Raw genomic sequence first — 23,601 nt, forward strand, 5'->3', positions numbered from 1 at the left:
ATAGGTTTGATCTTCTTGCAGTCCATGGGACTTTCAAGAGTCTCCTCCAACACCATAATTCAAAAGCATCAATTCTTTGGCGATCAGCCTTCTTTGTGGTCCAGCTTTCACTTCCATACATCACTACTGGGGAAACCATAGCTTTTACTATACGGACCTTTGTCGGCAAGGTGATGTCTCTGCTTTTTCAGATGCTGCAGGTGCATCTGAGAGAGCGAAAAATACAGTAGTTGGTCTCTAAGGTGCTACTGGAAGGAATTTTTAAATTTTATTTTATTTTATTAGTTCTGGGTCAGAGAGTTATAGAACTTGTAGAGTCGGAAGGGGCCACAAGGATCATCTAGTCCAACCCCTGCAACGCAAGAATTTTTTCCCCAATGTGGGGCTCGAACCCTTGACCCAGAGATCAGTAAGAGTCTTGTGGTCTACCGACTGAGCTATCCATACAGGAAAAGGAGATGCAGCTGACTAGCAGGTCCTCCCCGCACATCAGTGTCTGATTTGAGCTTTAGGGCATCTTTGTCAGCAGAACTACAACTCCCATAATCCCTGGCTTCCAGCTGTGTTGACTGGGGCTGATGGGATCTGGGAGGACACCAGCTCCCCATCCACTGCTTTTTAAGGGAAGCTGTTTGAGAAGCAGTTCATTCTGGTCGTAGGAGTGTATTTGGTGTGGGGCAAGGGGAGTTTAAAAGGGCATAATGTCCAATGTGCTGCTACTATTGATAGGAGAAGCTGCGGAAAAGGTTCTAGTTCGCTGAAGGCGATGCGCTGTGAAGATTGCTCAGGCCATGGCAATTTAAAAGGGTGTGTCGTAAGCCCACCAGGGTGGCTGCCTGCCTTTGCAAAGTGCTGTCGCCTTTTGATAACTTGAATAAATTGGATGAATCGTTTGGGATACCTGCAGGCGACTCAACTGCAACCTTTTTAAAAATCTCTCCCTGTGTTTGATAAACATAATTTTGCTTGTTTAAATCAACCTGGTGTCTTAAATTCTCGACCTTTTTTTTTTACACTAGTCTGCCCACACATGTAAGTAATTTGTAGCAAATCAACATCCAGAAAAATAAAGAACTCAACACTTCCCTGTCTCCTTAAATATAAAGGCTTCCCTTATTGGCCACAGGATAATGTCTCTTTGGGACCGGTTTTAAATCAGATGAGTACTATACATAGTTCCTTATGTTTTAGTGGAGGTGGGGTAGTTTTTTATCGAAAATATAACAGGCATTTAGCTTTCCTTAGTTTTGCATTTAAAATGTTTGCATTAACTGAGTTTATTAGCATATGTTACATCTGCTTTCCTTATTATTAATGTAGGTTGCCTTTGCTTTGATCAAAGGATGCAAAGCTTTGAATTTATGTTGTGTCTTACTTTGCTCCCATCTGAATTAAAATTAAGAAGCACTTAAAGATGCGAAATTCAGATATTTGCATTTTGTTAATTCTTACTGAGCAGCCCTTGTGCATGTTGACTCAGAAATAACTCAATGTGCTCAGTGGAACCTACTCCCAGGTAAGTGTGTGTATTTGATTGCACACTTCAGTATACTGAAAACTGTACCACTCAGCCCAAGACAGATTTTTTCTACAGGAATGTTGTACTTGAGTGACATAGGCATGTGGCCATGAAAATTTCTGGCTGAGTCTTCAGCTGCACACCTGGCAGGTAAGGTTCTTCCTTCCATTCTTTTCACACGACTTCTCTAAACCAGATAAAGGGAACCTTTCACCAAATCGTTTTTATTCGTTTTCCAAATTTTACCAGATCAGCTACAAATTAACACAAATTTAATGCAATTTCTTCAAAAACTGGTTTCTTGCACTACGTTTTTGATGTGTCCAAAATTTCCTTTCATTGCTGCTTTATTTTCCTAGTTGTTTCTAGTTTACATTCCTTACAATTAATCTTACATTACAATAGGTTTTTTTAAAAACTTATTTATCCTTAACCATCAGCTGTCCGCTTGTTAGTTCCTGCACATACAATATTTTAACATTTACAGTATCTACAAGTAGCACCTTAGAGACCAACTAAGTTAGTTATTGATGTGAGCAGAAGTGTGCATGCAGATGAAAGCTCATACCAATAACTAACTTAGTTGGTCTCTAAGGTGCTACTGGAAGGAATTTTTAAATTTTATTTTATTTTGACTACGGCAGACCAACATGGCTACCTACCTGTAACTAGTATCTACAAGTGAGGGTTGTCCACAAATTATCGATCTACAATAAATCAGCAATCATCATTTCTAAAATAAATTCCTTTCCTCCCTTCTGCATGTCTAAAAGCCCAATAGTTCACTTTTACTAGATGTTTTTCCTTTTCTTATCTGCACAGTCCACTCTGTCAAATATTCTTTCCAGTCCAAATACATTCTAAAATAGTTCATTCTAAAATAGGAATTCCAAGGTTGACCCCTTTGGCTCCCTATTTTCCCAGGCACCTTAACAGCCAGCCCATAATAGCAGCGGGGAGGCAGACTGTATTTCCTAGAAAATCTTTTAAATTCTTTCAGTCTTCTTCCTTCAGTGCTTTCAGTTTCACAGCATAGCAGGGAAACTCAGCAGGCCGTATGGAGATAATGGCAGTGGTCTACCCGGCAGGATTGGTGTGAATATTTTGCCTAGTTTCATGGCCCCCCTCTCCCCCCCGCCTCCAATATGGAGAAAACAAAGCTGGACGACCTTTCCCCCCCCCCTCCTATGGTGCCCCTAGGGCGAATTTAAGAAATCCAAAAGCTTCTCCTTTTTATGCACAGGTAGATCCTTGGGAGCAGAATATGGTTAAGAGCATGGTGCTGATTCTACCAAGGTCGCAGGTTCGATCCCCACGTGGGACAGCAGCATATTCCTGCATTGCAGGGGGGGGGGGGGGTTGGACTAGTAGATGATGCTCAGGACCCCTTCCAAATCTGATTCGATGTGGTCTTTCAAACTCAGGCTGCGTGTGAATGCGCGCGCGTAAAAATGAGGACCCCAAATGAGGATTCCTGCATTTCCCACGACCGGCAGGAAGTGGTCTTGTGGGGGGCGGGCGGACGCAAACGACGCCGAAAGAAATCCTCCAGGAAATGCAAATTCCTAGGCTAAGAGACCAGTGGTCTAAACCTCTGCAGGTTGGTGGATGGAACAGGGACCCGAAGGGCTGAGATCCCGGGATAGAAGCAGCGGGGTGTGCAGCTTCGAGGGAACGTCTGAATGATTCTTCGAGTGGTGCAGATGCCGGTCAGTGGCGGCGGGGAAATGGGAGGCGCGGTGGGGAGAGTGTTTCGGTTTCTGCAGGAATTTAGGGGCGCGTTTCTCCTCGGCTGCGCCGCCCCGAGTTGGGCAGAGCTCGAGCGGGTTCGGGAGGAAGAAGCTCGTGGCTGAGCGCAGTTCCCACGACCTCAAAAGGCCCGGGTGTTCGCTCTGAACGTGTGCGCGTGTTACGCGCGCGGGCGATTCCCAGTAACCCGTCTCCCCCCCTGCTCAACCATTTCTTAAACGAGGCAGGATGGCGCGCAATTCAAATGTTTCTTAAGATCATCTTAAGATGCCGCAGCCGAAACCGATTTGGTTTCCTTTGTGTTCTTTTAGACAAAGGGTGGTGCATACATTTAAGTGATGGTGATAAATATAATAACAGTTAATAGCAACAGCATTGCCAGGGATTCCGGCTGGGGCAACCCAGTCAGATGGGTAGATGATGATGATGATGATAATGATGATTGGAGCTTTGCATGCTGGACGTTTGGACGTCCCAAGATTGAACCCTTAGCATTTCTAGTGAAGGATTGGGTAGGTGGTATCTGGTCTGCTAGTCAGAATGGATAATTCTGGGGTTGGAAGGACAAATATTCTGACATGTGTAAGACAGTTTCCAATGTGCCACCAAGCCTCTAGTGCAGCCTTTCTCAACCTTGGGTCCCCAGATGTTTTTGGCCTACAACTCCCATCAACCCTGACCACTGGTCCTGTGAGCTAGGGATCATGGAAGTTGTAGGCCAAAAACATCTGGGGACTCAAGGTTGAGAACCACTGCTCTAGTGTATTATGCGTGGAGCAGGGGCTGATGGGAGTTGTAGTCCAAAGCATCAGGAAAGAACCAAGTTGGCCAAGGTGGAGCTAGAGGAAAGAAGCAAACCACGGTTTACTTGGGCAGTTGAAAAGGAATGGACCCCCCCCACCCCCATACTCTCTCTCTCTCTCTCTCTCTCACACACACACACACACACACACAGGGGTGCCCATATTTTGGTCACACCTATGCCATTCATTATCATTATACATCGCCCATCCTTGAACAGCACTCTGATAAGTAAAGGAGATGACATCCCCACTGCACATTATGGCCCAACCCTCCCAGGTTGCCACCATCCCTAAATTTTAGGCATCACTTTGCCTGAGAGAACAACCGAGGCCTTTTTCTTCCTGTAGAGTCCAGTAACTTTTGAGGATGTGGCCGTGTATTTCACCGAAGGACAAGGAGGTTTGCTGGATCCATATCAAAAAGCCTTGTACGCTGAAGTCATGATGGAGAACTATGAGAACTTGGCCTCGATAGGTAAGCATTTTGATTCCTCTTCTAGTGGAGGCTGGATGATTTGCAAGGAACCTGTGCATTTGTCAACGACATCTCTTCTCTCCCACCAATCCTTTACATTTTCAGGAGAGTTGAGTTTATTTCAGTTGGTCAGACTTCCATTTGCTTTCTTTCTCCAGAATATGGAGATCACTTGGACATTGGAAGCATGGAAATGCATTGCTTTATGCTTCTGTCAGCAGCCTCTTTGGTTTCTGTGCTGAGATCTACAGGCAACGATCAAGGGTGGTCTGTAATAATGAAATCTATCTCTCCTGGGGTATCACAGCTGTTGCGGTAGTTAAACATGAGTGTGGTGATTTATTTATTTTGTGCACCGCTTCTTATTATTTGAGAGAAATCTGTAATCAGTTTACTAATTACCAAACAACAACAACAACAACAACCGGGAATCAGTATAAGAAATTCTCGCAGTGAGGGAACAGACAGAAGGCTCTCAGAGCTGGACCTCAGGCTGAACAATGCGGGTGGAGACACTCCTTCAGATATAAAGCTGAGGCCATTTAGGGCTGTGGTGTTTGCCTCCTAGGTGGGTCATAAGGAAAGGGTTAAAATGAGTGTGATGTGATTAGCCAGTGGAAACTGATAGGAGGAGTTAGGGTTAGAGGGGGAGTTGTGTGAAAGCCAGTTGAGAGTTGGGAGTTGGAGAAGGAAGAGGGAGGAATAGTCTGTGGGTTGGTGGAGTTGTGTTGTGAGAGGAATTGTTAGGTGGAGTCAGATAGATAGATAGTTAGTTGGGATAATCAGTTTGAAGTTGTTAGGAACGTATAAGACAGTTAAGGAACTAAGATTAAGAAACTGCCAAGAAAAATTAACTGAAACCATAAGCTTGTTCATGCCTATAAAATAAACTTGATTATTTGTTAATGTTACCAACTGACTTGACTCCGTGTGTACCCGTGAGAAACGTGTACCTGTGTGATCGCCACAAGAGCTTTAAAGATCAGCACTAACACTTTGAATTGCACTCAGAAACATACTGGGAGCCAAAGTAGATCCTTTAGGACCAGTGTTATATGGTCCCAGCAGCCACTCCCATTCACCAGTCTAGTTGTAGTTTCTGAGTCACCTTCAAAGGTAGCCCCACGTAGAGTGCATTGCAGTAGTCCAAGCAGGAGATTACCAGAGCATTCACCACTCTGGTGAGACAGTGTGCAGGCAGGTAGGGTCTCAGCCAGCCTACCAGATGGAGCTAGCAGACATCTGCCCTGGGCAGCTTTTTGAAAGGGGCTGTCTTGTCTTCTGTTCTCTCCCCACTCCTCCCTTCAATGATAGCAGGAACCAGGAATCGGCGGCTTTCCATGTGTTATTGGTCTACAACTCCCCAAAATCTCTGGCCATGTTGGCCGGGGTTGATGAGAGTTGGAATGCCACAACATCTGCACAGGTTCCCCATCCCCGAATTTAGGAAGTTTCCACCAAAATACTCACTCTTTTGTTCCTTCTTGGCAAGGATTTTTACTGGCTAAGCCTCCTCTCATCTCCCAGCTGGAACAGGGAGAACAGCCCTGGGTGCCGGGTACTCAAGTCTTGGATGCATCAGGAATGTCGGACACCGAGTCAGGTGAGAAGTTAGGGGAAGCTGGTGGACAAAAACACACACAAAAAAAAACTATTTAGGGATTACCAGGAACTCTTAATTGCTTCTTGAGAATTGGCTCTTATGTAAGAGCCATTTTGTTCCAAGAGAGAGTTATAATCACCCAGAAGACATTGCATCCTTATGGTAAAGGTAAAGGGACCCCTGACCATTAGGTCCAGTCGTGGCCGACTCTGGGGTTGCGGCGCTCATCTCGCTTTACTGGCCAAGGGAGCCGGCGTACAGCTTCTGGGTCATGTGGCCAGCATGACTAAGCCGCTTCTGGCGAACCAGAGCAGCACACGGAAACACCGTTTACCTTCCCGCCAGAGCGGTACCTATTTATCTACTTGCACTTTGATGTGCTTTTGAACTGCTAGGTTGGCAGGAGCAGGGACTGAGCAACGGGAGTTCACCCCATTGTGGGGATTTGAACCACCAACCTTTTGATCAGCAAGTCCTAGGCTCTGTGGTTTAACCCACAGCTTTGCCACCTCAGCTTTGCTTATCTACAAAGTTTATTCCACACTGTGAAGAAGAGAACTGTCAACACCTCCGTAACAGCCGCTGTACCTCCCCTAAGCTGTGGATCAGTTCACAGTTTCCAGTTGACACTGTCCCTTACCATGTTACAAGAATCACTATACAGTCATACCTTGGTTGCTGAACGGCTTAGTTGCCGAACAAATCAACTCCCGAACACCGAAAACCCAGAAGTAAGTGTTCTGGGTTTTTGAACGTTTTTCGGAAGCCGAACGTCTGACACAGCTTCCGCTTGAGTTCAGGAAGCTCCTGCAGCCAATTGGAAGCCGCGCCTTGGTTTCAGGAGTCAAATGGACTTCTGGAGTGAATTAAGTTCGAGATCCAAGGTTCCACTGTATTGGGTATTTTTATCAACTATTTTATCCTGGCTCCCATTTAGGAATAGTTGTCTTGGTTGGTGAGAGGCAAAAACCCTAAGGTTGGAGGGCAATCTGTCAGAGATTCTTTAGCTGTCTCATGAAATCACAGAGTTGGAAGGGACCCTAAGGATCATCTAGTCTAACCCCCTGCAATGCAAGAATTTGCAGCTGACCCTTACAGGGATCGAACCTGCAACCTTAGGATTATCAGCGCCACACACTATCCAGCTCCTGCACTGCAGGGGGTTGGATTAGAAGACTTTTGGGGTCCCTTCCAACTGTACAGTTCTATGATTCTATGGTCTGATGTCTTAATGCTTGCTTTTAAAAAAGAGCGTGGGGAGTGAAGTTTTCCCCCTGACACATTACTTTTCTATGTGCAAGAAGTTTATTTATGGAGGAATATTAAAACATTTCATTCTCAGCCTGTAGTCAGTTCAGTCCAGTAACAGATAAATTACATGGGACTGCTGGTTCCTGTAGTTCACAGAAAGGCACTGAATGCCCCACACTTGTATAGGGTGAAGTAAAAATAATTGAGCAGAATGAAATAATAATAATAATAATAATAATAATAATAATAATAATAATAATAATAATAATAATAATAAAATTATACCCTGCCCATCTGGCTGGGCTTCCCCAGCCACTCTGGGCAGCTTCCAACAAAATATTAAAATACAGTAATGCATCAAAAATTAAAAGCTTCCCTAAACAGGGCTGCCTTCAGATGTCTTCTAAAAGTTGGGTAGTTGTTGTTCTCTTTGACATCCAGTGGGAGGGCGTTCCACAGGGCGGACACCACCACCGAGAAGGCCCTCTGCCTGGTTCCCTGTAACCTTGCTTCTTGCAGCGAGGGAACCACCAGAAGGCCCTCGGCGCTGGACCTCAGTGTCCGGGTAGAACGATGGGGGTGGAGACGCTCCTTCAGATATACTGGACCGAGGCCATTTATCAACAACAGATGATAATCAATTGTTCACGCACACCCCACCAACCAATTTCAGTTTCTTACACATCTTCATGTATTGTTTCCTTCCTTTATTATTTTACTACCTTCCTTTCTTTCCTTCTCAAGTTCAGAAGTGAATTGTTGTTTATCCTTGCAGGTGATGTTGAGAGACGGCCATTGTGCCCTGTGTATGGGAAAAATCTTCCTCAGATCTGCCTTATCGAACAGCAGAAATGCCGTACTGGAGAAAAAACCTCACGGTTCCTTAGAGCATCAAACATGTTCTGTCAAAAAACCACAGTTTCTGAGCGAACGTGTGAACCGCAAAGGAGAGAGGTCCCCCTGAGCCACCGGCGAGTTCTCACTGGAAAGAAGCCCTATCAGTGCTCAGAGTGTGGGAAATTTTTTCGCCAGCAGTCGCAAATTATAGCACATGAGAGAATCCACACAGGGGAGAAACCGTATGGCTGTTCTGAGTGCGGAAAACGTTTTCGCCAGCAGTCGCACATTATAGCACATGAGAGAATCCACACAGGGGAGAAACCGTATGGCTGTTCTGAGTGCGGAAAACGTTTTACTCAGCAGTCGCAGGTTCAGGCTCATGAGAGGATTCACACAGGAGAGAAGCCCTATCGTTGTGGAAAGTGCGGGAAGCGTTTCTCCCAACAAACACACCTCCTCAAACATCAGAGGCTTCACACAAGTGAGGAAACCCTATAAATGCCTGAAGTGTGGAGAGTGTTTTGCTTGACGCTTGTGGCTTTTGAGCCGCCAAAAGATCCACACAGCGGTGGAGGGTATGCTGCGGCCAGGCGTGAGAAAACTGCCTTGGCAGTATTCTCGCATGGCGGCACCCAGCCGAGGAGAGGGGTGCAATGGCGCAACAGCACTTTCTCTCCCTGGCGCCGCTGGGCCAGCCCTCTGTTTCCCTTTCCCACAGGATAAATCCCCAATGGAGAATGAATCACGAGCGACAGTGGGTTTTTCTTTTGGGAAAACAGGTTGTAAACAAACTGTATTATAACAGATGTAAACTAGGAGTTTTGGTTCTTCTTCTTCTTCCACTGAAATGTAACAACCAGTGCTGTTGCTTTTTATTAAAATGAGTACGGTTTTAAGCTGAATGCTGCTCAGGTTACTTTCTTTTACACATCTTCCATAGATCAGACTTCTCCACACATACTTCAGGAATTTAGGATTTTAACTGGACTGTTTCCTTACAGACCCCCAAATCCTCCTTTGCCTCAGAATCACTACAGTGGTACCTCAGGTTAAGTACTTAATTCGTTCCCAGAGGTCTGTTCTTAACCTGAAACTGTTCTTAACCTGAAGCACCACTTTAGCTAATGGACCGTGCCGCCGGAGCACGATTTCTGTTCTCATCCTGAGGCAAAGTTCTTAACCCGAGGTACTATTTCTGGGTTAGCGGAGTCTGTAACCTGAAGCGTATGTAGCCCGAGGGACCACTGTACTGCTCTTTCCTGTCAGAGTATTCCCTCAGAGGACCCTTTTTCTGTGTGGGACTGTGTCTTTTCTATTTTAACAGTGTTCTGCGATTCAGAACCTGAGAGCATATACTGTCAGTTCTCGGCTCTCCTCAGCTCTACCCCATGTCAGAACAAACTTTCCTGACAGAATCCCTCTCTCAGACCCCATGAATCCCTCACACCTTCTCTCACTCCACTCCAACTGCCTCCCATGGAACTGGCCAATCAGGAGCTGTTGCTAGGTAACAGTTTGCTGGAAGGGGAAAAAAAAACCAACACTCCATGACTCAACCTGCTCAGTAAACAAACTATTCCGTCCCAAGTTGCCACCAACTCTCCTCTCTCTGCCCCGGAGTGTAGCTGCAGCTGACAGCATTGGACTGTTGCACCAGAAAGTTGCCTCCACAGCTCCCCCATGCGTTGGAGCCAGTCTCCGATGAGGGAGCCTGTTGTGGGGGTGGCTGGTCGCGGCCCCTCTAAAAAAATGCACCCAGGGCCACAGACCCACAGCCTCCCCCCCAGCTACTGTGATAAGAATTTTGAGGTCTTAGTTATATGTTAAATGTTCATAAGTGTACCAACCAAGCACATACATAGATCAGCACAGGAAGACCGACCTGGAACCATTTTGATTCCTAAACTGAGCAAATGTTTTCTGTGCAAGGTCAAAGTGGGAAACCTCCCCATTGTCTCTTTCCTCACAAATCCTGTCTTAAGGGCACATTTAAGATATGAATAGGGTGTGAGCCTGTGACCTGGCCCAGGAACTGGTATTTATCATTACAAAAGACTGGCCAGGCTCCCCAGGAAATCCAATCAAGTAACCTGCCAGACAGGAGATAAACAACAAACAATATTCAAATTTCTGTTTTAAGACTGCCTTTTCTGTGATGTAGGTATGATGTATCTGAGGGATGGTCTTAGGTTACACCCCTTCTGTGATGTATGTATGATGTTTCTGGGGGTGGTCTTGATCTACAGGGTAGCAATTTCAAAAGTCTTTATAAGGCCTTGCGTGCCATTGTTCTGGGTCCTTCTCCTTCTCCTGCATGTGAGGGGAGCACCCTGTTGCAACAGATCAATAAAGATCAAGCTTACTAGCTGCTTTGCTTCTCAATATTCTCTGGTTGGCCTCTGTTATTTTCTCCTACCAATAGGGAACCTATGTAAGGACTCTATATGGGCTCTTGGATACCCCATAAGGGAAAAGGGCAATTTTTGTTTACAACACTACTCCACAGGCTCCACAAGAGAGAGAAACCTCATAAATGGAGTGTAGGAAAAAGTTTTTATCGATACTTCGTGTTCCTCAGACACTAGAGCAGGCTTCCTCAACCTCGGGCCCTCCAGATGTTTTTGGCCTACAACTCCCATGATCCCTAGCTAGCAGGACCAGTGGTCAGGGATGATGGGAATTGTAGTCTCAAAACATCAGGAGGGCCAAGGTTGAAGAAGCCTGCACTAGAGAGTCCACATAGGAGAGACCCTGCAAATGCCATGAGTGGGATATAGTTAAATCAATGTGCAAGCCTTTTGGAAAATCACATCAACCTCCACACGGGACAAAAAAACAAACCCATGAATGCTTGGAATGTAGGGAAAATTTTGATGGTACCTCAGGACTAGAGAGCCTGCACATGGGAGGAACCCTGTAAATGTGCAGAAAATCAAAAATGTTTTGCTCAGAGTTCCCTTGTGGAAACCCAACTGAGAAGTCACTCGCTGCTTTTTCCCCTGCATTTCTGTTGTTTTTATTATATTGATTTGTTTGACCTGCTTCAATTAAAAATATATAAAATAAAACTCTAAAGAATGCTTTTAAAGAGAGAATTCAATGTTTCAATGAATTACAATGTTTCACTTCAAAGAGTTTCAATAAAGGTGGGGGCTACTGGGCTTTTCTTTGTTATTATGTTATGTATTTTTGTGTTTTTATGTTGTAAACTGCCCCGTGATCCTCAGATGAAGGGTGGTATAGAAATTATAAAATAAATAAAATTCACTCAGGAGACAAACCCTTCGGTTGCCTGATTGACAGTTTGTTTTGAGGCACAATTCAGAGTCTTGGGTGACTTCTCTTGTTCATATTGTACAGATATTACATCTTGACATTTGTGCTCTATGCTGTAAATATCTCTGTAGTCTTTTGATGAAGGACAGTATATACATTTAATAATAAGAATGTACAGTGGTACCTCGGGTTACTTATGCTTCAGGTTACACACTCCGCTAACCCAGAAATAATGGTTCAGGTTAAGAACAGAATAGTGCTTCAGGTTAAGAACTTTGCTTCAGGATAAGAACAGAAATTGGGCTCTGGCGGCGGCAGCAGGAGGCCCCATTAGCTAAAGTGGTGCTTCAGGTTAAGAACAGTTTCAGGTTAAGTACTGACCTCCAGAACAAATTAAGTACTTAACCCAAGGTACCACTGTACTTTAAATGTATGGTACATGCATAGCTACAAGTGTTCTCTTAATATGATCTTTATGGACGTAAGGGAGAGGGGATGACTATCATTCCATTTTGTGTAGGATTATTCCAGGTATTCCAGGCATAACCTAGCAGTTCGAAAGCACCCCCGGGTGCAAGTAGATAAATAGGGACCGCTTACTAGCGGGAAGGTAAACGGCGTTTCCGTGTGCGGCTCTGGTTCGCCAGTGCAGCGATGTCACGCTGGCCACGTGACCCGGAAGTGTCTTCGGACAGCGCTGGCCCCCGGCCTCTTGAGTGAGATGGGCGCACAACCCTAGAGTCTGGCAAGACTGGCCCGTACGGGCAGGGGTACCTTTACCTTTACCTTATTCCAGGCATGCTAGAAATATTCCAGTTGTTTCATGCATTTGATGAACTGGAGTCTAGTCCACAAAAAGCATATCATTGCCTCCATAACCTGTGTCCAGGCTGTGAGTATTGTTGCACTTAGGTAGCCAAAAGCAGCACTGTCCATGCACAAAAAAGGTAAAATGCGGGTGGCGCTGTGGTCTAAACTACTGAGCCTCTTGGGCTTGCTGATCGGAAAGTCTCCATCATTCATCTGGTGGCAGAAAGCCATTTTTCTCCTCATGCTTTCCAACACTTAATTCTCCACGTGCCAGCAGAGGTCACCCAAGTTCCACTTTGATAGCTTTCTGTTCCCTGGTTGAAGATAACGCAGAAATGCAGCTCTGTGTAAGCAGGGGTGTTTGCAGGAAATATGTAAAATTGCAATACTCGAAGCTACCAGCATGAGTTTGACCAAACTGCGGGAGGCAGTGGAAGACAGGAGTGCCTGGCATGCTCTGGTCCATGGGGTCACGAAGAGTCGGACCCGATTAAACGACTAAACAACAACAACAAAAAGGAATTTTCTGTACATGATGATGGCAGAATTTTTTACCGGCTCAGCATTACCTTTGATATTCAGTGGAGCAGGACTTTTAAAAGCAGGTTTTCCAATTCCAAAGTCCCAAACCCATCAGATATCCCAACACACACACACATTGAATGATGGTAGACGACATCCCCGTGTTGAGCCAATTCCCACTTGTGGAATGCTCTCCTCAAAGGCTCATCTGGCACCATCATTATATAGCTTTAGGTGCCAGGTGTTACAGGAATTCTAAGGTCTCAAATATAGAATAATTGTTGATAATTGCACAAGATAAACACACATACATAAGTATATAAACCACATGTCTAAAACAGTACAGGAGAGCAATCCAGAAGCCATATTGGCTCTCCTTAAAAAACTACAGTCATACCTCATGTTACGTCCACTTCATGTTACGTTCTTTCAGGTTACGTCCTGCGGTGACCTGGAAGTACCGGAAAGGTTTACTTCTGGGTTTCGCTGCTCGCGCATGCGCAGACGCACAAAATGACATCATGCACAGAAGCGGCGAATTGCAACCTGCAAGTGCGCAGATGCACCGTTGCAGGTTGTGTTCTTTTCATGTTGTGAACGGGCCTCCGGAACGGATCCCGTTCGCAACCAGAGGTACCACTGTAAATATTTCCTCTGCCTCCTTAATCCCCCTAAGCCAACCCCAACCTCCCTCACCACCAAAGGAATACAGTGGTACCTCCGGTTACAAACTTAATCCGTTCCAGAGGTCCGTTCATAACGGGAAACCATTCTCAACCTGAGGATGGCGTCTCCTGCTGTGCGTGTGCCTCTGGTGCACGATTTCCACTCGCATTCAGGGGCAAAGTTTGCTTCCAGGAGCACGTACTTCTGGGTTAGCGGAGCTCATTACCCGAAGCGTGCGTAACCAGAAGCGTTCGCAAACAGAGGTACCACTGTACGAGTGAATAGTAAAGAGAACCTGCACAAGTGACGCTGACACAAAACCCCACACATACACTAAGTAGAATGGAAGCGTTTCCACCCCACCCCCACTCACCATGCCCCCCTCCACCTCTTTCTCCCTTTTCTTCCTAATGTAACACTAACGTCTCAACAAATGAAACTGATCTGTAGAAAGCGTAACTTGAAAAAAGAGACATTGCTCATACTTTTGTAAACCAACAAATCTTTAATAAAAATAAAAATGTGTTTTAAAAAATAATTAAAAAAAGAACCTACTGAAAACTGAATCAATCTGACCCACACATTCCAACAGCAACCTGACAACCTAAAACATAGCTATCCATTGAAATGTACATTTATCCAAATATTGCAATGCCATTTCCCAAGCCAAACCTATGCTCACAATAATACGTTTATTGGGTGAAAGTGCTCAAAAACTGGCAGCGTGAAAATGAATATTGTTGTGAAAATAACATACAAAGATGCATTATGCTAGGAGAAATATATTGGGGGGGGAATGTGTGCATTGGTCAAAACTGCATATAGACATGTGTTTATTAGGAGAAGTTGGCACTAAAATGCTTTTGACAGTCTTCTGGATTGACCCAAGAGGCAGCCAAAATCATTGCTGTGGGTGGTGCCCAATGCTAGTCCTATTCAGAGTATACCCTTCAAAGTTAATAAACATGGCCAGCTTTGTCAAAGAATGCAAAGGGGTCTGCTCAGTTGGGTAGCACCCCTTGTACAGAACTGGGTTGAAAAGGAGGCGTGGCATCGTGAATGCCACATGGGCCAGCCAATCATTCTGCAGCAACTTACGGCTCCTCAGGGCTGAAGTAACCTTGTGGGTTTGATCCTGCATTTAGGGTGAACAGGACACTGAGCTGAAGGGGGCGCAAAATTGAGAATGCCTGCGACTTAGAAAAACCATTTGGGGTTGGCAGATTTTGACCTTGCTTAGGGCACCAGGTTACTAAAGGTTGCCAAAGCCCGCCACTGCCAGGGAGGAAGCTGTATCAGTGCAGTGAGTTTATGCCCATCTGTCTCCACCCTTAGGCAGAGAGTTTCAGGATGCCTTTCTTGCTCACATAAAAGAAGGGTTGGAGGGTCTCTCCTGAGAAGGAGGCTTCTGAGAATGAGTGGAGGAGGGCTGCTGTGTCTGCATCGTAAAAGGACACCCGTCCCCCTTCACAGTTCAGCGCCACTCGGATCCTCTTGGGCTCCCCACCCAGAATCGAAACAGGGGGCCCATTGCGTGTGGAGACCCTGTATTGATCACTCCACTTCCCTATGCGCCAGAAACCTTCCTTAGGACCAGGGATGAACTCTCCTTTCCTCTTCACCGACTCTCTGGCCACCCCCACGGCCCATTCCCCCTCGCTGCCCACAGCCACTTCCCAGAAACGTCTGCCTTCCCTGAACGCCTCACGTCCCAGCACGTAGTATTGGTAGTCGAATCTCTTCGGGTTGTTTAGTATGTCTTGATGCCTTTCTCCCTTCCTCACACTCTTAAGATCTCCAGACAGGATGAGCAGGGAATGGGCTGTGCCTGGATCCAAAGTTACGTTTTCTGCAATGGGGTGGGGGGTCAGGGGAGGAAAGAGAAGACCAGCAACGTCAGCCGGGAGATTGGATTGCGTCTAAACATATGGCAGGGGAAAGCGCTTCCTTATTTTGTCAACAAGGCTTCAATGCCGGCCTGCCCAAGAGGCATGGTGAGGCAGTTGCCTCAGGCCAGCAGGCTCCTGGGGGCAGCTTCACTGTAGGGCTGGGTGATACAGTGGCACCTTGGTTCTCAAACGCCTTGGTTCTCAAACGCCGAAAACCTGGAAGTAAGTGATCTGGTTTCTGAAAGTTTTTCAAAACTGAACGTCCAATGCGGCTGTTGGCTATTGTTTCTGGGGCACCTGCACCAACAGATTCGCTGCCCCCTGCATGAGGCAAAGGAGTGTTTGAGCTGGCAGAGTTAACAGGGGCAGCCGGAAGTGAAAGAAGCATTGGCTGGCTTCCAGGCTTTTCCTACACTGTGTTTTTTGCATAGCACACATACACACATCGTGATTCGTGATATATTACCAGGTCAAAAATTATGAAACCGATTATCACAATATGGATTTCAAACCAGTTTTGGACAATATATGGATATATCACCCAGTCCTGCTACACTGCTACCCACCTGCTGCTAAAATGTCCAGGATAAAATGCCCAGGAGAAGACCAGGTTTCTGTCTCCACATCCTGCACTGCCTCCCTCATTTTATGAGATTAGGAGTTAAAGATAAAGGTAAAGGGACCCCTGACCATTAGGTCCAGTCATGGCCGACTCTGGGGTTGTGGCGCTCATCTCGCTTTATTGGCTGAGGGAGCCGGCGTACAGCTTCTGGGTCATGTGGCCAGCATGACTAAGCCGCTTCTGGCGAACCAGAGCAGCACACGGAAACGCCGTTTACCTTCCCGCCGGAGGGGTACCTATTTATCTACTTGCACTTTGACATGCTTTCGAGCTGCTAGGTTGGCAGGAGCAGGGACCGAGCAACGGGAGCTCACCCCGTCACGGAGATTCGAACCGCCAACCTTCTGATTGGCAAGTCCTAAGCTCTGTGGTTTAACTCACAGCGCCACCCGCATCCCATTAGAAGTTAGATTAGGAGGAGTTAATGGAGCTCTAGCCCCAGCAGAGTTGTCGCCTTCCTTTTTTGGTTAAAAACATCCCTGACAAAATAACAAAGAAATATCTGTGAGGTCTTGAAAGCAAACATGTCTGGACTCATGGCTAAGGAGGATATAATCTTATTGTCTGTGCATGAAGAAAAACACATAGCTGAGTGAGTCACAGGCAGAAGAGGACACACAACAGAATTTGGGTTCTTTGAGCTTAAAGCAAATGGGGAGAGATCTCTCTGATGTGGGGCAGTGGATCCACCTGCCAGATCATTTAAGCTGTGTGCTGCCAACACCTATGTTCTGCCAGTCTTTATTGGTGAACGGACACAGATGTGAGAACGTGAAATGCGCCTCCAACGACCCCCTTCTGAAGGAGATCTCTTGGAGCTCTTCACCCCAAACAGACTTGGAAATTTACCTTTTCTCAGCTGAAGTCCTGACCGCAGAGATTCTGGAGAAGGAAAGGGGAACAGAGACTCAGTGCCACACCACCATTCCTGGTCAGAACCTGGTAATGATAACATGAGCCTTGGTAGCTCCATCAGTAGAGCGCGAGACTCTTAATCTCAAGGCCACGGGTTCAAGACCCATGTTGGGCAAAAATTTCCGGTTTTGCAGGGGGTTGGACTAGATGACCCTTTAGTGGAAATGCGGAAGAATTGTGATTTAGGAGCTGGAGCTCGCCTTGTGCAATTAACCTTTCATTCAATACTGACCTAAGCTCGTCCTTGGGCCTCCTTGCAGTTGGAAGGAGGGATTCTACCGATAGTCTAGTATTGTGCCCTTGTAAAGAGGGAGATGTGGCTGTTTGTTGGTTGTTTAGTTCCTCTGTGTTAATGGCTTGTTGATTGCCTGCCTTTTTGTTTGACTTTGGGTGAGGATTTGCATTTTTGTATGTGGGTCTAATGTCCTATTTTTGCTCAATAAATCCAGACTTTCTCCTCCACCGGTGGTTTGTCGTTACTTCAAATATCCATTAAGAATGAACCCTTTTGCATTTGGGAAAAGGTCCCCTACAATTCGATGAGCTCACAGCATTATAGCTCGGGGTGGCCAACATGGTGCCCTCTAGATGTTATGGACTGCAAGTCCCATCATTCCTAGGAACTGACCATGCTGGCTGGGGATGATGGGAGTTGCGGGCAAAAACATTGGCAAGCCACCATGTTGATTCTCATTGCATACATCAGGGCAGGGGTGGTGCCTGGACTTACAAACTTGGAAAAACAGGGACCCCCACTCACTGATCTCCCCAGAAACCTTGAGGAGCTGCCAGATCTCAGCTGAACCCTCCTGATCCTGGGAAGTGGAGAACGAGTCTCAGCTGTCCCTTTTTTTTGGCTGCAAATTCAGCTCCCCAGACTGAGAGGGTGGTTTGAATTCCCAGGTTTTTGAGTGGGGAGTTAAGGCTTGCTGCCATTGGAGGACAGCCTTATCTTCAGCCGTCCCAGGTCTCAGGGTCAATCCCTGGCCTGTCCAGGGAGGGATGGAAACGCCTCTTGCCTGAACTCCTGGAGAGCATCACTGTAGACAATATTGAGCTAGAGGGACCCAGAGTTGGGACGATGTGAAATCATTCCCCCATCCCACTGTTAAACAAGGCTGAAGCCCATAGCATCTACAAATGAGCAGATGCAGTTGTCCAGACTATGTTTGAGCATAGCCCTTTCTGCAATTAAGTATATTTGCCTTTTCATTGCCTAATTATTCTATTTCCCAGCCTTGCTCACATTGCAAATGACCTCAAAGCATTCGTGCACAATTTTTAACATAAACCTTGCAGCTCTTTTTCATTACCTCTGAATTTATTCATGACACCCATCAGGAAGGGATTTATATCGCAGAAGTCCCAGATCGTCCACTTCAGGGCAGAGGGAAAAGCCACAGGAGGAACCTGCAAGTTCTGCTTTGCCCGAGACCTGGGGGAGAAGACCATCATCAACCCACCATCCTTCCAGTGAAGAGCAGCTCTCTGTAAAGCAACGTGCCTTATGAGGAACGGTTGCAGGAGTTGGGCATGTTTAACCCGGTAAAGATGAGACTGAGAGGATATCTTCAAATATCTAAAGGGCTGTCACATGGAAGATGGAGCAAGCTTGTTTCCTCCTGCTCTGAAGGGTAAGACAAGAAGAAGAAGAGGAGGAGGAGGAGTTTGGATTTGATATCCCACTTTATCACTACCCTAAGGAGTCTCAAAGGGATGCGGGTGCCCCTGTGGGTTAAACCACAGAGCCTAGGACTTGCTGATCAGAAGGTCTGTGGTTCGAATCCCCGTGACAGGGTGAGCTCTCATTGTTTGGTCCCTGCTCCTGCCAACCTAGCAGTTCGAAAGCACGTCAAAGTGCAAGTAGATAAATAGATACCGCTCCAGTGGGAAGGTAAACGGCGTTTCCGAGCGCTGCTCTGGTTCGCAAGAAGCGGCTTAGTCATTCTGGCCACATGACCCGGAAGCTGCACGTCGGCTCCCTCGGCCAATAAAGCGAGATGAGCGCCGCAATCCCAGAGTCGGTCACGACTGGACCTAATGGTCAGGGGTTCCTTTACTGTTACCTAAGGAGTCTCAAAGTGGCTAACATTTACCTTTCCCTTCCTCCCCCACAACAAACACTCTGTGAGGTGAGTGAGGCTGAGAGACTTCAGAGAAGTGTGACTGGCCCAAGGTCACCCAGCAGCTGCATGTGGAGGAGCGGGGAAGCGAACCTGGTTCACCAGATTATGAGTCCACCGCTCTTAACCACTACACCATACTGGCTCCCACACCACACTGGCTTCAAATTACAAGAAAGGAGTTTCCAACTAAGGAAGAACTTTCTAGCAGTAAGAGCTGTATGACAGCAGAACAGACTCCCTCAGGAGGTGGTGGACTCTCCCTCCTTGGAGATTTTTAAGCAGAGGTTGGATGGCCTATATGTACTATATGAGTTAGTTGAGATTCCTGCATTGCAGGGGGCTGGACTGGGTGACCCTCAGGGTCCCTTTCAACTCTGCAGTTCTATGTAGGTGTGGAATCTTAATTAGAATCCTAGCATCACAGAAATGGAGGAATTTGTGGGACCTTAATTTCTTGGCAGCGGTTGAGTTACGACAGATATGGGGGAAGTTGAAATCTCCCATGACCACTATATAGTAAGGTCACTGTTGTTTCATTCTCCTCCTTAACATATTCCTATCGTTTTCTACGCCTGAGTTGGGTCTGCTCCCCGGCAGTGATCCTAGGTGATCTTTGTGCTTACCTCTGTAAGAAGCTTCTGATATCCTAGAGGGAAATAAAAAGGGAGATTCAGTGAAGACATTTCCCTGTGTAACATGGAGTGGGTCTATTTCAAACGCTCAACAGCTCAAGCAGAAACAGGCATATATATATATATATAGGCCAAGTGCAAAACCAAACCTTCCCCATCAAATACACACACATCTATAATCGTAAGATAAGTGAGTCAAATGGCAAAGTACAGCCATTTGTGCAGGGGCAGTTTTTTTAAAAAATGCATGTTTGGTTTAAAAGTGAGTTTCAGGCTGGAAAGTGTTGAAGACTGGGATAATGTGTACCAGTTCAGCCTTCCTCCCCTGACTGGCTACTTTTTTACATGAAAAAAGTCAGTGCTGGAGCTTAAAAATTAAAAGGCGCAAGGAGATAGAATAATAATATATTATGGATGGAATAACAAATAAATTGAATAACAAAAATAATAGTAGGTAAAGAAGATCGCACACGGGTGGAGGGAAGTACTGGGCTGTGGGGGAGGGAGGTGGGGGAGATTTCAAAAAATGGTATCTCCCTGTTTGTAATGTGGATTGGTACACTCTACTCTGTCACTTTAGAATAAGACTTTACCTGCAGGAGTTCGCTGGCTGGCTGCTGAAACTTCTCCTGCATCACCTTGATGTGGTTTTCAAGAGAGGAGAGCTTCTCTGAAAGTCTGGCCAAGTGCTCCTCGCTTTTCCTGGCAACCTCCTTCTCCACCTCTGCCATCCGGGCCAGGAGATTTTTCTCTAGTTCTTCCAGAAACCGTCGTAGCCGTCTGAACTCAGCCACCATCTTTTCCCTCTCTGATTCTGTTCGTTTCTGCAGCAAATACAGTGGTACCTTGGGTTACAGGCGCTTCAGGTTACAGTCGCCTCAGGTTACAGGTTACAGACTTCGCTAACCCAGAAATAGTACCTCGGGTTAAGAACTTTACCTCGGGATGAGAACAGAAATCATGCGGTGACAGCGGGAGGCCCCATTAGCTAAACTGGTACCTCGGGTTAAGAACAGTTTCAGGTTAAGAACGGACCTCCGGAACGAATTAAGTTCTTAACCCGAGGTACCACTGTAAAGTGAAAAGGTGAGAACAGACGTTGAGTCTCAGGAACCAAGAGCGAGGCTTTGCAGACTCAAGAGATCAGTTCTGAGAATTCCTTTGGAAGGGCACATCTGACATTCGCACCAATATTCAGAAGCAAGCTTACAATCACCCCTCACCCCATGCTATTTCATGTTCTTTGGGCAATCAGGCCATTATAAATAGTAAGGGGGTGCATTAGATAACACACACCCCTCTCTCTCACACACACATACACCCCTTTCTGGATTTCAGACAGCGATTCTGAAATATATGGCACTTTTCCACACCCCGGGAAGAGCAACACTTACAAGCAGGTCTTGGCTTTCCTTCTCAAAGTCTGCTTTAACTGCCAGAGTTTCCCGCGTCTCCTTCTTCAGAATTTCTATCCAGCTGCAGAGTTGATCCTGAAGAGAAAACAGTTTGGTTCCTTTCTTTAAAAACAAACGTTTTAGTATACAGATAATAGGCAAGTTAAATACAGTGGTATCTCGGGTTACATACGCTTCACGTTACAGACTCCGCTAACCTAGAAATAGTGCTTCAGGCTAAGAACTTTGCTTCAGAATGAGAACAGAAATTGTGCTCTGGCGGCGCAGCAGCAGCAGGAGGCTCCATTAGCTAAAGTGGTGCTTCAGGTTAAGAACAGTTTCAGGTTAAGTACAGACCTCCGGAACGAATTAAGTACTTGACCCGAGGTACCACTGTAGTATGCTTGGGTCACCCTTGTGCATCCCAGAATTTGGTCCCTGTGAAGCAGCCCAGGATCTCTTACTGGAGATTTTCTCTTGTCTGGCGTGTGTGTGTAGTAAAGCATTTTGTTTCAAGTCTCCCTTGTGCACACCTATGTGTTCCCACTGCACCCCAAATCGAGACCCATTGCCTTTTCCTACCTTGTACTCCTGGGACGCCTCCTCTAGAGGAACCACCTCGTGGCTTTTGTGCTCCTTGGATCTGTCACACACCACACAGATGGGGCTTTGGTCCTCCTTGCAGAACAGCTTCAGGGGCTCCTGGTGCTTCCCGCAGACCCTCCCCTTTCCTTCTGCCCCCTTTTCGCCTGGAAGGGAGACTTTCTCGGCTACTAGTATTTCCACAACATTTTTCAGCGGCCGATTGGGGATGAGGTTCCTGTGCTGAATGATTTCTCTGCAATGAGGGCAGGAAGCCTCTCCCTCGGATTCCCCCCAGCACTGGATCAGGCAGGCTCGGCAGAAGTTGTGCCCGCACTCCGGGATGATCACCGGATCCCTGAAATACTCCAGGCAGATGGGGCAAGTGGCTTCCTCGCAGAGATCCTGCACGGGACCCCCAGAAACAGCCATCGCCAGGAAGAGAGCGAGCTTGGATCCCTTTGCTTTGCTTTTCGCGCGCGAATGGATGTGTTTCCATTTCCTTTCCAGGGGGTGACTCAAAATTTCCTTGCACTGCAGATGTGGAGTTAGAAAGGAGATCTGGCATGTTGCTTGCCCCACCCAAGCAGGGTGACTCAGGATCTCTGCTGCCTTTGAGACGTGGATTTAAGGCTTTGATATGGAAATTCATTTTTAAATCTTTCCAGCTTCAGGGCACAATCACGGGACAATTGGAGACCCCTCAGCAGCCACCAACCTGGGGAATTTCAAAGCTGTTTTCAGGTCCAGCTTCTTCCTGCTTTTTTTACATCCACTGATCCCATCTCCAGTCTGGCCATCCTCTCAGAAAAAGTAACATGGATGGAATCATTTATCTTTCTTTTTTATTTTTTGGTGAGGGGAAGAGTTCTTTCTCTTTTTACTTGTCATTTTTTAATCTTTTTATACAGTGGTACCTCAGGTTAAGTACTTAATTCATTCTGGAGGTCCGTTTTTAACCTGAAACTGTTCTTAACCCGAAGCACCACTTTAGCTCATGGGGACTCCTCCTCCTGCTGCTGCGCCGCCGGAGCACAATTTCTGTTCTCATCCTGAAGCAAAGTTCTTAACCCGAGGTATTATTTCTGGGTTAGTGGAGTCTGTAACCTGAAGCGTATGTAACCCAAGGTACCACTATACTGCTGAATTATTCTTGTTCGGTGGTTGACACATTCCTCATAAAATTCGTTTCAAATCAGTGTTTTAAAAAAAAAATCAGTGTCGACGCTCTGAACATTTTCCTCTGACATTTTCATTTGATCCATGCTGATGTGAGGGCACTCTTCTTAATTTTGGGTCTAATTTGGGCCTGCTCCCTTCCAAGGCCTTTTCCAACTGCCCCAGGGCCTCTCTCCCAGCTATAAAGGGACTCCTGCTGCGGTGAGGCCTCGGACCATTGGCTGTGGGGAGGACTGTGTGGTGTAGTGGTTAAGAGCGGTAGTCACGTAATCTGGGAAACCGGGTTCGTGTCTCCACTCCTCCACATGCAGCTGCTGGGTGACCTTGGGCCAGTCACACTTCTCTGGAGTCTCTCAGCCTCACTCACCTCACAGAGTGTTTGTTGTGGGGGAGGAAGGGAAAGGAGAATGTGAGCCGCTTTGAGACTCCTTCGGGTAGTGATAAAGCGGGATATCAAATCCAAACTCCTCTTCTTCTTCTTCTTCTTCTTCTTCTTCCTTCCAAGGCCTTTCCAACTGGCCCAGCCCTTATTTGGAACAAACTTTTGGGGAAGTGTGGGAAGTGTTCTGCCATTGCTTCCCTGTTCCAAGCGGTTAATGTGTTTTAAAATGTCCTCAAGCAGTCGGTGGCAATTAAAATTTTTATTTCTTTTTTTCCTTTTTGGGGGGTGGGTGGGTGGGATGGATATTTGGTTGGGGATTAATTTTTGCACAATTGTTCTGTTCTTGTTTTTTGTTGTTTTATTGGT

General features: G+C 46.3%; 2 protein-coding genes across 4 annotated transcripts; one reads left to right on the forward strand and one right to left on the reverse strand.

The window, feature by feature from the left end:
• The first annotated feature begins 2,925 nt into the window (after positions 1-2,925).
• Positions 2,926-9,147, forward strand: LOC309525166 (zinc finger protein 621-like). Of its 3 annotated transcripts, none has more exons than XM_082210638.1 (4): positions 2,928-3,119; positions 4,420-4,546; positions 6,039-6,149; positions 8,176-9,147. In XM_082210638.1, the coding sequence occupies exons 1-4, from the start codon at positions 3,075-3,077 to the stop codon at positions 8,736-8,738; spliced, it is 846 nt and encodes a 281-aa protein (XP_082066764.1). In that variant the 5' UTR covers positions 2,928-3,074; the 3' UTR covers positions 8,739-9,147. The 3 variants fall into 3 exon arrangements, with proteins under 3 accessions (XP_082066766.1, XP_082066764.1, XP_082066765.1); XM_082210639.1 differs by having other exon boundaries at positions 3,032-3,228; XM_082210640.1 differs by lacking the exon at positions 6,039-6,149 and having other exon boundaries at positions 2,926-3,119.
• A 4,852-nt stretch (positions 9,148-13,999) lies between these two features.
• LOC309524946 (E3 ubiquitin-protein ligase TRIM7-like) lies at positions 14,000-22,821 on the reverse strand. Its single transcript, XM_082210206.1, has 7 exons — positions 21,675-22,821; positions 21,093-21,188; positions 20,292-20,522; positions 19,690-19,712; positions 18,254-18,375; positions 16,875-16,907; positions 14,000-15,363 (listed from the first exon to the last, which is right to left on the reverse strand). The coding sequence occupies exons 1-7, from the start codon at positions 22,104-22,106 to the stop codon at positions 14,846-14,848; spliced, it is 1,455 nt and encodes a 484-aa protein (XP_082066332.1). The 5' UTR covers positions 22,107-22,821; the 3' UTR covers positions 14,000-14,845.
• Positions 22,822-23,601: the final 780 nt, after the last annotated feature.

This window comes from Podarcis vaucheri (assembly GCF_965113315.1).
Source record: "Podarcis vaucheri genome assembly, chromosome: 2".
Lineage (NCBI taxonomy): Eukaryota > Metazoa > Chordata > Lepidosauria > Squamata > Lacertidae > Podarcis > Podarcis vaucheri.

Excerpts from the sequence above, each read along its gene's own strand:
- LOC309524946 (XM_082210206.1), bottom strand. The coding sequence starts at position 22,106 with ATGGCTGTTTCTGGGGGTCCCGTGCAGGATCTCTGCGAGGAAGCCACT. Across the intron at positions 21,189-21,674 it reads AGGCGTCCCAGGAGTACAAG|GATCAACTCTGCAGCTGGAT; the intron begins GTAGGAAAAGGC and ends TTTTCTCTTCAG. Across the intron at positions 15,364-16,874 it reads AGGACTTCAGCTGAGAAAAG|AAAACGTAACTTTGGATCCA; the intron begins GTAAATTTCCAA and ends ACCCCATTGCAG.
- LOC309525166 (XM_082210638.1), top strand. The coding sequence starts at position 3,075 with ATGCAAATTCCTAGGCTAAGAGACCAGTGGTCTAAACCTCTGCAG. Across the intron at positions 3,120-4,419 it reads AGTGGTCTAAACCTCTGCAG|AGTCCAGTAACTTTTGAGGA; the intron begins GTTGGTGGATGG and ends TTCTTCCTGTAG. Across the intron at positions 4,547-6,038 it reads TGAGAACTTGGCCTCGATAG|GATTTTTACTGGCTAAGCCT; the intron begins GTAAGCATTTTG and ends CTTCTTGGCAAG.